We start from the raw sequence: 13,273 nt of genomic DNA, 5'->3' as shown, positions 1-13,273 counted from the left end.
GATACATAAATTGTTCGGATGATAAACACATTTTTTATTGGAGAAAACAAATGCTTTTGCCTGAATTCTCTTGTAGCTAGTAGGAGAGAATATCTTAACCATCAGACCTGCATAGGTTGACAGTCCTTTGGATGTCTGCAGACACGAATTACACAGCAGGGATTAGCATAACTGACAGTTGATCTGAGAGTGCTCTGTGCCTAGCAGTATTTGTCTTGCTAAAATAATTATAGAATAGTTTGAGTTGGAAGGGACCTTAAAGATCATCTAGTTCCAACCCACCTGCCATGGGCAGGGACACCTTCCACTAGACCAGGTTGCTCAAAGACCCATCCAGCCTGGCCCAGAACACTTCCAGGGATGGGGCTTCCACAACCTCTCTGGGCAACCTGTTCCAGTGCCTCACCACCCTCACAGTAACGAACTTCTTCCTTACATCTAACATAAATCTACCCTCGTTCAGTTTAAAGCCATTGCCCCTTGTCCTACCACTACATGCCCTTGTAAAAAGTCCCTCTCCAGGTTTCTTGCAGGCCCTTTACCTTCTTTAGGTGCTGGAAGGTTGCTATAAGGTCTCCCCGGAGACTTCTCTTCTCCAGGCTCAACAACCCCAGCTCTCTCAGCCTGTCTTCATAGGAGAGGTGCTCCAGCCCTCTGATCATCTTTGTGGCCCTCCTCTGGACTTGCTCCAATGGGTCCATGTCCTTGTTATGTTGGGGGCCCCAGAGCTGAATGCAGTACTCCAGGTGGGGTCTCACGAGAGCGGAGTAGAGGGTGAGAATCACCTGCTTGACCTGCTGGTCATGCTTCTTTTGATGCAGCCCAGGATATGCTGGCTTTCTGGGCTGTGAGCGCATGTTGCCAGATCGTGTTGAGCTTCTCGTCAATCAACACCCCCAAGTCCTTCTCTGCAGGGCTGCTCTCAATCTACTCATTGCCCAGCCTGTATTTGTGCTTGGGCTTGCCCCAACCAATGTGCAGGACCTTGCACTTGGCCTTGTTGAACTTCATGAGGTTCATATGGGCCCACCTCTCGAGCCTGTCAAGGTCCCTCTGGATGGCGTCCCTTCCTTCCAGTGTGTTGACTGCACCACACAGCTTGGTGTTGGTGGCAAATGTGCTGAGGGTGCACTCAATCCCACTGTCCATGTTGCCAGCAAAGCTGTTAAAAAGCACCAGTCCCAATACTGACCTCTGAGGAACACCACTTGTTACTGGTCTCCACTCAGACATCAAGCCATTGACCACAACTCTTTGAGTTCCACCATCCAGCCAATTCCTCATCCACTGAGTGGTCCATCTGTCAAATCCATGTCTCTCTAATTTAGAGACAAGGATGTTGTGTGGGACAGTGTCAAATGCTTTGCACAAGTCCAGGTAGATGACGTCAGTTGCTCTTCCCTTATCCACCAATGCTGTAACCGCATTGTAGAAGGCCACCAAATATTTTCCCGCAGTGTTTCTTTGCAAGCTAGTAACTCATGTCTTCTGGCTTAGCTTCCTAGATTTTTCTATTGCTTTTTCAGGTAGTATCGCCTAACCGGTAACATGTGCTGCTTTCCTTATCAATTTGAAGTAGAAATTATTTGTAATGAGTAAATTGGTTTTCTTTTTCTTTTTTTTTTCCATGTGAGAATGCATGCTTGTGTGAATGTTCAATTTTCTGTGTACTTACACTGCATTTTCCCCTGAAAAAAATTCCCCTGGAAAGGGACCGGCAGCCCTGAGTTGGTGGCTAGCTGACGGATCTAGACAGCTCACTCCACAAGGCTAGGCTTTTGCAAAGTGAACCAGAGCAAAAAGGGGTAGCATGAGCAGGAGGGACAGGGGAAGCGAGCTATCACAAAGCCTTTAAATTATTTTAAAAGGGTGTAGCCGCACAGACCACTCTCAGATTAGAGGCACTACACCTCTTTGCCAGTCTCAGCTGAGAAGTATATGATGACTTTGATGAAGTATAGTATGTGTAGATCTGACAGGTAATTTGTGTTCCTCAAGAAATGACCTCATTAATTTATTTCACCTTAAACTGGAACAAAATGTGAAATTTTGAAATCTACCAACTGGCATTTTTGGGGGAGAAAAAACCTTTGTCTGAAGTAAGCTGGAATGTTTAATTCTAAAAAAGCTTCAGTTTGACTTGGCAACATCATGCTTTTGCTGTGTAACCTATGCTGTAATGTAAAATACCTTTCTGAATTAAATCGAATTACTGAATGTAAAAATTTCATCACCTCTTGGGTGGTTTTGCAGATGGCTGAGGTCAGTCACAGCCCAGAATTCCTCTGAAAGGGCTGGTCCTATCTCCTGCCCAGAGCCATGGCCCCTTTCTTTTGTTTCTGCAGCTTTGGCCAAGTGGTAAGCTGGACTACTTCTTAAAAATAGGGTTAATTTTCAGATGGGTGAGTTCATTGCTGCAGGTGAATACCGGTCCACTTGAGAAAGACTTATGGAGGTGCAATGTGATAGCACAAAGTGGAGAGCAACTGGGGATGGTGGAACTGCTTTTTTTTGCCAGTAATTGAGGCTTAAGTTGGCTTCAATTACTTGTGAAACTATTCTGTAAGTAGACATCCACATGATGGCTCCTAAGATAAATAGAAATGCCCAGTAGTTATTTTTATTGCTGATCTTATTCAGTGAGCACTAGGGTTGAAAGAATTATTAAACTGAGTAAAACTCATAGGTTTTACATGCTATTTGGACTGTTTCATCTTTCCCTAAATTCTACAGACACACAGAATGAAAGGAACGTGTAACTTGAAGAAACCTTTTCCAAGAGAATTTTTGATTGTGCCATTAGTAAAAAAATACCTCTTGAGTAGTATTTCTTTTTTGCTTTTCTCCTGCTCTTCAGGGGGGGGTTTCTGCCAACCGTGATAATGTACAGTCACAGAGAGTCTAAACAGGGTACTTTCTAGGAATACTGCAAATTCTGTTCATTAGAACCCAAATAACAAAATGCTGGTTTGGAAATATTACTTCTCACACCTTTTTGCATACAGTAAAGGCAGTTTTAAAAAAATCTTTCTACTCAATCAGACTGTAGTGTGATAGATGAATTGCATCTACTTGACTACTGCAACTGTTAAATTCTAGCAAGCTTGAGATGGCCTTTCTATGGCTGCTTAGCTGTTTCTAATGCATTGAAATACCTTTTGCAGTGAAAATCTGCACTGTTGATTCCAAGACTGAATTTCTTTAAATGATGAGGAAAAGTTTATTTAGTCTTATTGCTTTGCTTGGTCTCTTAAATGTGGTAAAAGAAATCTGTTTGTGGAAAGACAGAGAGGCGATTCTTATCATATGAAAGACAGGAAATCTCAGATTGATTTTATCCCCTGGAGTAATATCTGGTGAACAATGGAAAACTCTGATGTTATCATCCCAAGGCACTTTATTATTATTGTGTGACTTTGCTCTATGTAGCACTTCATTTATGTAACTAAAAACCTGGGGAAAATATTCTTTGTGAACCAGAAAAATACTGATTGCTAAATGAGAATCTACTGTTTAGCTCACTTTCATCCTTCTGTCTCCACGAGTAATTACTTAAATATGTTGAAAAGCAGAAGAGGAAATTGTTACGTACAACAATAATGTGCCACGATTCCCTTTTAAGAAAAAAAGATGAGAAAAATTTAGTATTAAGATGGTTTTGCAAGTCCCTCTGCATTAAGCACATTGCCGTTTGACTCAAAATATTAAAATGTAACTGAATAGCAACAATTTTTAAATTCAGTATCTCAGGTCTTTTAACAACACAGCTTGTGCAGGTAACTTGCAGCTTCTCTGAGGACACGAGTAACAAAAATCCATATGTTAGAAATATTGCATCTGCTCTTAAACCACAATCAAACCCGACTGCATTTAAAGTAACTCGAGGACATGACAGCTTCCCAATCCCGCCCTGCTGCTGTCTGTGCCAGCAGGCCAGGGCGGCGGGGGGCATCAGCCCCGGCTGGCATCGTTGTCATCGGCGGCAGCGGCGGCGTGAGCCCCAGCATCGTGTTGCTGGTGGGGTGTGCTCGGCACACGCCTTGCAGTCACTGGTAGGAAGGTTGGTTTTCATACATGGCACTGTACGGTCTAATTTACTGTAAATTTTTTGCAAACTAAACTGAAAAGGTAGCTTTGGATCAGGATCTATTTAGTGTTTTGGTATATAGTACGGTATAAAAGAGAGCGCTTTATGTTAGAGAGAAAATAGTGTTTATTTTCATGGCATAGCAAGGAAAAGCTTTTTTTTTTTTCTTTAATTGAGAGGCTTTTTGTGTGAATCCACCTCAGGGGAACAGATGTAGTATGTTCATGATTACATCATGAAAAGTTCTGAAATCACAAATCCACTTGACAATGCATTTTCACATCCCCAGCAGTCTCCACATTTAAGTTCTCTAATTATTGTCCCAGTGATTTATTTTTTTTCTTTTTTTCTGTAGATTGCTTAAATTTAATATCACTCTGACAGCTAAGCTCAGTGAAATCAGAGTGGAACCTAAGAAACTGGTTTTAATTAACTGGTTTTAGTTCATACTTTCAGTTATTCGTCTACATTTCTGTGTACATATACTGTAACCAGAGCTTGCCTTGCATCCACGTGACACGTACCTACTTGTTTTTGACCGCCTACAACTCGAAGCTGTGTGCTACCCATATACTAAGCCACATTATCCAGTATAGATATTGATATAGGGCCACATTATGTGTAGGGCTTTTGCATGTGACTAAGACTGCAAAAATGAAACTGGTTTGGGGAAATTAGTTCAAATGCTGCCTACACATTAAGAATCAGTTCATTAGTCAGTCCTTTTTTAATTTAGTGACTCAGTTTCATCAAGTGGGGGCAACATCCCCAGGAATTCCTCTGACAAAGCCCCCCAGAATCTGGAAGATTATCCAACTACAATTTAAAGAAATGTACAGCAAGGATGACTGATTTAATTTGATTTAAGGTAGAAATCTCTTGAGATCATCAGGAAAAGAGAAGGAAAGTGTGAGAGAGAGGGGGGGTGTGAGAGAGTGAGCGAGCAAGCTTCACTTTTTCTTATGAGGAAAGTGAGAAGAATTATACCTGTCCCTAAGTTTTGTGGTGAATGGAGCCAAGGTGCTGAGTTTGGATCCGCCTGCTTTCCTTCCTTCCTTCTACTTCTCTCTCTCTTTTGTTATGTGCAGGCCTCATATTTATATGAAAAACTTACATTGATTCTTATTGAGTCTTTTTAGATTTACATCTGTTAATAAAAAGAGCCTCTTAACTTAAGCACTTTAGTGCAATACCCACAAAGAATAAAAGATTGCTGTTAATCCTGGGCTGAGTCAGGGGAGTGGTAGATGGCTGCTTCTAGGGGGAACAAAAGAGAGGTTCTACAGAACTATTACCTTGGAATTCCCACTCAGAGCAGGATCATGAAGAGCTACCAGCTCTTCCTAGCTTTCTCTAGGTACTGGGAGTTGTTCACAGGAGGAGCTGTATTATCATCCCTGGAAGGAGAACTGCATGACCTGACCTCGCATTCCCATCCCATGCCCACCAAAGGCATTGGGATCCCCGAGCTGGCAGGGAGAGTGTCCCATTGATTCAAAAGAGCTGGGGATTGACCATCTACTACCATCTACTCCTCTTTATGACCCACACTGAGGCATGGGTGGGCAAACCTTACCGTTTAACCCTTGCAGCTTCAGATCTGACCTTTTGCTTCAGACAGCGAGTCAGAGGATTGCACGGGCCATGTTCCAGCCACCATGGGCTTGGTACATACAGGCTTGGTGCACGCTTGTCGTGGTTTAACCCCAGCCAGCAACTAAACACCACGCAGCCGCTCACTCACTCCCCCCCACCCAGTGGGATGGGGGAGAAAATCGGGAGAAGAAGCAAAACCCGTGGGTTGAGATAAGAACGGTTTAATAGAACAGAAAAGAAGAAACTAATAATGATAATGATAACACTAATAAAATGACAACAGCAATAATGAAAGGATTGGAATGTACAAATGATACGCAGTGCAATTGCTCACCACCCGCCGACCGACACCCAGCCAGTCCCCCGAGCGGCGAATCCCCGCCCCCCACTTCCCCGTTTCTGTACTGGATGGGACGTCACATGGTATGGAATATACCGTTGGCCAGTTTGGGTCAGGTGCCCTGGCTGTGTCCTGTGCCAACTTCTTGTGCCCCTCCAGCTTTCTCACTGGCTGGGCATGAGAAGCTGAAAAATCCTTGACATTAGTCTAAACACTACTGAGCAACAACTGAAAACATCAGTGTTATCAACATTCTTCGCTCTGAACTCAAAACACAGCACTGTACCAGCTACTAGGAAGACAGTTAACTCTATCCCAGCTGAAACCAGGACAACGCTTGAGGCACCTGGCACAGGTCTTACTGCCTTGCTGTGTAAAATCTTCCTTCAGAATTGGTTTTTTTGGTTGTCTTTTGGGAAAACGTGTGTTGATTCAGCACAGGATGAGCTCTTTCTTTTGTCCGTGTGTGTTGTTTTTTGTTCATCTTGCAAGCTGCAGAAGGGCATTTCAAGAGCTTTTCCTGATCTATGGAAGGCAGTGAAACTCAGAGGGTTACTTGTGCATGGCAGACTGTAGGGACCACAGCCTCAGGCACCACGGCCTCACTCTGGCAGCAATTCATCTTCCATACCAGTGATGCTGGTGCAGCACAGCTAACACAATCACATTGTCCAGGAGGCTTGTGAAGGCCACAAGCAAATCCAAAAGCTGAGAAATCAGGGTTCTGGATTAATCTTGAGGAGTTACCACAAGACAGCTAACTGGCTGTAAATCTACACTGGTACCTAACTTGCAATGATTTGTTTGTGTATCAGTGTGGTTTATTAAAAAAACCTCAACCAACCCACTCCCCCCACCAATATGTAGCTTCTTGTGTGATTTTAGCTAAATCTTAAAATCTCATGTCAATTTATGCTGGAGTGAATTGCTGTGCAAAACACCACTTCTGTAACTCTGCAGAAGCTTGAACTGAGCAAAAAGCCATGTGCCCTTGAAGTTTCTAGGGAGCTGGGAGTCCACGATGTAAACTTTCAAGGATATAGTTTAACCTGTAACTAACAGGGAAACAGGCACGTTCCATATTGGAATAACTGCAAGTGATAGCATTGGATTCAACTTCAGATTGCAGCATTTGCAATTCTATATTCTTTTTCCTCTGCCTTAAACCTACACAATAATACAAATATTATTTTATTAACAGGTGAAAAAACCCTTTCAAATAAACTTCCTCAGCAGCAGCTCAGTTCAGCAGAAAGCTCCTGCTCTCTGGCTTGGTGATTTGCATAAAGGAATCACAGAACTTGTAAGTTCAGGAAGCTTCCAGCCTGAGGGAGTGAAAAAGAACTCCTGGCAGCAGCAAGGGAGCAGCAGGGCGGTAGAGGCTAAGCACTTGCAAGTCCAAATTTTACAGTCATGTTCTGTTTTTTATACAGTTGAAACAGTGGACATGTTTTTCCGTCTCGGTGATGTTTTTGTTCTGTCTATTCAAGACACTTTATGACAATTTGTTCTCCTCTTCTATTCCCTCCAACTAGGCCTCCCCTGACCCACCCATACTACACAATCTCACTTCTGTTCACCTGCTTTTTCTTTTGAGCCATCCCTTCCTCTGCAAAAAACAGTATTTTCAGTTAAATAATTCAGATGGTTGAAGCATGGATTCATGGCTTCCTATTATCCCTTTGTACTTCTGTCCGCTATGTGTCCTATCTACTTGTACACTGTCAGACTTCGAAAGCAAAACTTTGTGCACACATTGCCAGGCTTGGGAATGATACAAGTAATTAGCAAGGATATATTATATTCCTTCTAACGTGCCTTCTGCCTTGTAAATAAAGATAGTATTATTTGAATCCTCTTTGACTACACCACTTTTAGCAAGACATCTAGGATACACCCTGAGTTACTGTGTTAATTGAAGATGGGGTTGTTTATCCCTCCTTAGTAGGGCAGGCAAGTCAGAGGCTGCATCAAAGGTTCTCAGTCATGGGGAAACATTACCTTGTCTTAGGACAGCAAGGCCATGAGACGGCAGAGCTATAGGAAACCAGCATGACAGCACCAGTCCTTTGGACAGTGTCATACTGGGAGAGAAGGTAATGAGAGACAGAAATTCTAAGGACCGAATTCCTAATACTGGGTAAAAAGAATATGTGTACATGTTTTCATACACAGAGAATAAATTTTGAGCACACAAATGTAGGTTTAGAATGCAGAACTGCTCTAATAAAAAAAACCCAACGCATTTACAATAAAAATGAACGATTTCTCATTCTGTAATGGCTACATGATTGCTAAGAGCCACGCAAAATTTGAATTTCTGCCAGAAAGACATAATAATGATCAGAATTTTAAAATAATTCTAATGTCAAGTCATGCGTGAACCGGATTGGGATTTCTGATTCACTTCAATCTACCAGTTGTAATTAGTGTACTGTTCTGAAGAAAGCGCCCATGTGGAGGTTGTACTTTAAAGTATCTGTGAAAACTTTATTTTGGAATAGCTCTGGGGAATTTCCAAACGTGGATAAGCCCTAAATATTTGCAGAATGTTGGCCTTCACCTTGTTCTAAAAATCTATCAAAGCCAAAATATTTTTTTTCTGCAATATTTAGTAGCTTTTGGATAACATTGCCAGGACTCAGTCCCGAAAATTAGTGAGTTGTATGGCCTATTAGTTTTTTTCTTAGTGCCTACATTGAATTAATAACTAATTTTTCATTCACAGAGGAAGTTGCTGACCCAATTGATGTAGATGAATGAGTTAACACTAATTTCCCAATTACTGGATTTGTTAGGGAAGACAATTAGATACTATTTTTCAAAGTTTTATTTGGTTTTCAATTAGGATGTATTAATCCTGTAATATCAACTATAAAAATACCCTCATCTTCCTTTTGCCTTTTCTTTTTAAAATGTTCTTATACATGAGGATTTACCGTGGAAATTAGTTGCATATAAAGAATACAGAAATAACGAGGCTTGGCTTCTCATGCCTTTGTAAATCATGCATCTCAAAAATAACGTGTGATCTCCCATGGAATCTAAGCGATAATAGCATCTCTGCCTCTGACATTTGCATTTAGGAAGGAATGATCTCATGTTTTAAGTCTTCCCTTGGAATGAGCTGTCTCCTGTACTTACCTGGCTCACTTCAGTAATTTGTAAAAACTTCCTGCTTCTAACAGGCCTGTCAAATGCTCAGAAATTGGCTAATGATTTCCAAACCTTGCTGTTGAAATCATGCTCTATTATAGTCCTGTTAAGCCTTGATTTCAAAAGACATAAGGGCTTTTTGGGGATGTTTACAAGCCGTGTCCTAAGGAGTGTCCCTGACAGCATGTTAAAACCCAACCCTACACCAGTACTCTGTATTTGTAAAGAACATACTCAAAATGACTCGCTCTTAATTGTCACTGATCATCACAGCTGTCTTCCTCGCATGTCACTTCCTTACTCCGATTACAAATGCAAAAGCCGGGCTTTGTGTAACGTCACGCTTTAACAGGCGAATCTTGAACACGAAGCTATTTTGCCTGATTTTCATTTCGTGCATACGACTGAGCAGTGACAGGTCCGCCAGAGAAACCCCAAACAACTCTTTACTTTTTAACGATTCCAGCTTTTTTTTAAAATAAAAACTCCAGAACTGTTTTTCTGTCTCTGTGTGTGTGCGCGTGTGTTAGTCTGCATGAACCCCCGCCCCGAACGCCCGCCGCCTAGCAAGGCTCTGCAAAACCCTGGCTGATCCAACTTCCCGCCTCCTCCCACACCTCCTTCAACAAGCAGTGCCTCCGCCGGACGAAAAGCCGGCCCCGGCTGCCCCGCCACGGCGGCGGCGGCTGCGGGCGAGGCGAGCGGCCTGCCCGGTGGGCACCGCGGGCGCTGAGCCCCGAGCCACGGCGCGGGCAGGCGGAGCGCAGCGGCTGGGAGCGGCGGCCAAGCCCCTGCCCCTGCCCCCGGCCTGCCGCCAACCAACTTCCTCCCCCTTCTCGGCCGCTTCCGCCCGTGGGCGCCCCGCCCCTTTCGGCCAATCACATGAGCGAGCGCGGGGGCCGCCGGGAGCGGGCGCTACCCGAGGGGCTCGGCTGAGGCGCAACATGGCGGCGCTGGCCGGTCGCTGAGCGGTCCGTTGGCCGCGGCGTCGGGGCTAGGTGGCCGGAGCGGGAGCCGCGGGGAGGCGGCGGCAGCGGCAGCAGCAGCAGCAGCAGCAGCAGCATCGGCGGGCGGGCGGACGGGCGGACGGGGTGGGGAAGCCGGCGGGGTCGGGCGGAGAAGAGCGGAGGAAGGTGGCGGGGCCGGTTGGGGCCCCCGGGCGGCGGCGGCGATGGCCCAGTGCGTGCAGTCGGTACAGGAGTTCATCCAGGACTCGTTCGTGCCCTTGGTGGCCGCGCTGTGCAGCGAGGAGGCGGAGAGGCTCACCCGCAAGAACAGCCTGAGCTTCGCCGAGCTGGTGAAGCCCTTCTGCCGCCTCACCTCGGAAGGTCGGTGCCGGGAGCGGAGCGGGGCGGGCGGCTTGTTTACACGGGGCGGGGAAGGCGGCGTCCCCCGTCCCCTTCCCTTCCGCCTGGGGGGCGAGGGGTCCCGCCCGGCCGGAGTGGCCGCCGCCGCGCCTCCTCTGCCCTGCTGCCCGGCGAGGCTGAGCCGAGCGGGGGCGGGAGGCGAGACCCCTTCCCCGGGGCCGCGGCCGCTGGGCCGGGCGTTCCCTGGAGCTGTGAGAGGCTCTGCGGAGGCACGCGTTTGCCGGGGTTGCCCCAGGTGGCTGTTCAGTCTAATTTCATTCCCTCTGTTCTTCTCTGTGGAACCCTGGAAGTTGGGCTTCTCCTGGAGACGTCACAGAGCGCGCGGCTGAAGGGAAAGGTGCCTGTAGATCAAGCTCTTCCAAACGGATTTTTTCTTTCTTTAAAACGACTTTACTGTTATCTGGCCAATACTTGTACCTGACTCTTGCTGTCGATCTTGGACTTCACGCTTGTAGTAGGGCTGTTACTAAAGTACCCAGTCGTTGAAAGTATGGTCAGTCTTTCAGAAACATTAATTCTAATTTCAGTTACAAGTCTGCTTTTTCTCACCTGTAGTTTCATTGCATATACTTTTTTGTTGATGTTTCTGTGAGTAGGACCTGTTCAAAGAGAAGGTGGGAATTGTGCTGGTTATGTGGAATAGGTGAAATGAACATGTAGGGTAGTGGCAAAACTTGAAATTGACTACTTAAGAGAAACAATAGGATTCTTCTACTGTAATGTTTTAGCTTACTATCTGGACTTTTTTTTTTTTTAAATTTAACTGAGCTATGCTTTTCAAGCCACTGCTCATCAGAATAGTATGCAGGACAGCAGTTGGAATAGAACTGCTCGTCAGGATAGCAATGCGGTGACATTTGTCAGATTTGGTTTCTGACAGACCCTTAGCTCAGACTTCAGTCTCTTCATGTCATGTGTTGAGGAAACAGTGTGAGAAGATGAAGCTTGTACTGTCACTTGAGTTAGATTTCTGCATTGCTATTTAAAAAACGGCACCAATTTAAAAGCTAGTGCATGTTAAAAATCTGCCTTAATTCTGTGGCAAGTCTTAATAACTGTAACCAGAACTTTTTTATAGATGTTTTTCCCTTTGTTTAGCGACATTCATGAGCTATGTGAGAACGCAGCAGAGATAAAAAATAATAAACGCAGAAGCTCACATCCTTGGAGTTCTGAAGTTACTTAAATATCTCTTTAGGTTCTTCGGTGAAAGGATTTCAAAATGCATCTAGTAAACAAAACCAAGGAGACTCTTCACAGTGAATGCTTCATTTTGAATAATACTTAATTCTGTTGTCACTTAGTTGTAACTATTATTGTTCCAACTATTATTGTTCCAACTATTGTAACAGTTAAGTAACTTGCAAACCTGAATTATCGTCAGTGTTCCTGGTGTAAATGCAGACCTTGGGAGTATGTCTGTGCTTATAAACCAAACTAGTCTTCATCCTCTTTTAATAAAGGAGTTAGTTATGGCTAAAGACTAGAATCCCTCCCTTGATGTAACGTAAGACTTTGAGCTTATTACTTGAGAGACTGACACTGGCTCGATTTCTGCACTTGTTTAAAAACTTGTGAAGGAAAGCTCCACTGTTTGATTTTCATAGTTTTGTATTGATATTTGATGTTTCTGTAATTGGTCTTCTGCAAGCTCTGTCACGTCATGTATAAATGAACGCCCTCATGAACTGCATCTAAATCCCTATGATAGAGTTTTAATTTCCTAATTTTGCAGCTGTGACCATTGCAATGAATCTTTGAGAAGGGGCATCCTTGCTGTTCTGTGTAGGCTGGCTAACTTTGACAGCCTGAACCATCCTGTTCGAAACCTGACCCGAGGGTCAGATAACCAAGAAGCTGAAGCTTGGTACAGTGGGTTTTGTGGCTGCACTACTCTCTGTGTATTCTGATTAAACAGGCCACAAGCCTGACTGCAGTTCTTCACTCCAAGTGTGACTTCCTCTTCTAGCTTCATGGAAAAAACATTACTGCATGCTGTATGTAACTTCTTATGGTGAAAGCCAGCATGCATGAGGGAAGGGAAAGCAGTACTAGGCATTTTCTTCAGGCAGAAGAGTAGTTCAGTGGAATAACACTTCCCATGAGTTTGTATAATGGTAAGCAATTTCTCTAGCTCCAGAATTTGTGGAGCTCTATGGCAGGGAAACCTGCTTGTTGGAGTCTGTACAAACACTGTTGCACAGTGACACTGTTAACTGTATCCTGTGCACAAGGCCTGGAAACATAGGATAAGTTCTTAAATTGCTCTACCTTAATAGGTTTGACCAGACTTAGCAGTAAAACTTTTCCATGGTGCTCTTCATGTCCAATTAAGAGGACGAGAGGCATGATTAATGATCTGATCATGGTACTGCAGAATGTGTATACATGCACATACCTCCACAGCTGTGTGTTTTGCTGCATGAAATGCTGTCCTTTTTTTATTAACACTCCTGTCTTTACTTAGTGGCTATTTCATTGAATTTGTAATGTAAAAATGGGTTGATCAGTATTTAATCTCTTTAGAAGTAAGCTGTCCCTCGTACTTGTGCAAAACTTTGAAGTACATGTGTTACTTCCTGAACTCTTCTGTAATTTGAAGAGCTCAGTCACTGGTTTGCTACTGCATTTTTAGAGTCCTGTTACAATACAGATTTTTCTCTGAAGTTTAGGATTTACGTAGCTTAAGAGCCCGCTGAAGGCTGTATGTTCATCAGCTTTCTTGCT

General features: G+C 44.1%; 1 protein-coding gene across 4 annotated transcripts in view; it reads left to right on the top strand.

Annotated features, from left to right (window-relative positions):
- Positions 1-10,269: 10,269 nt before the first annotated feature.
- The window catches only part of TRAPPC8 (trafficking protein particle complex subunit 8), a 57,647-nt gene continuing 54,643 nt past the window's right edge, over positions 10,270-13,273 (top strand). For 2 of the 4 annotated variants that reach the window (XM_052786948.1, XM_052786946.1), the window contains exon 1: positions 10,270-10,507. In XM_052786948.1, the coding sequence (XP_052642908.1) occupies positions 10,351-10,507 (157 nt within the window). In that variant the 5' untranslated portion in view covers positions 10,270-10,350. The remainder of the gene's footprint in view (positions 10,508-13,273) is intronic. The other 2 variants (XM_052786949.1, XM_052786947.1) reach the window with 1 other exon arrangement.

Source organism: Harpia harpyja, chromosome 5 (assembly GCF_026419915.1).
Source record: "Harpia harpyja isolate bHarHar1 chromosome 5, bHarHar1 primary haplotype, whole genome shotgun sequence".
In the NCBI taxonomy this organism is placed as follows: domain Eukaryota; kingdom Metazoa; phylum Chordata; class Aves; order Accipitriformes; family Accipitridae; genus Harpia; species Harpia harpyja.
This window is presented reverse-complemented; position numbering and strand designations above follow the sequence as displayed.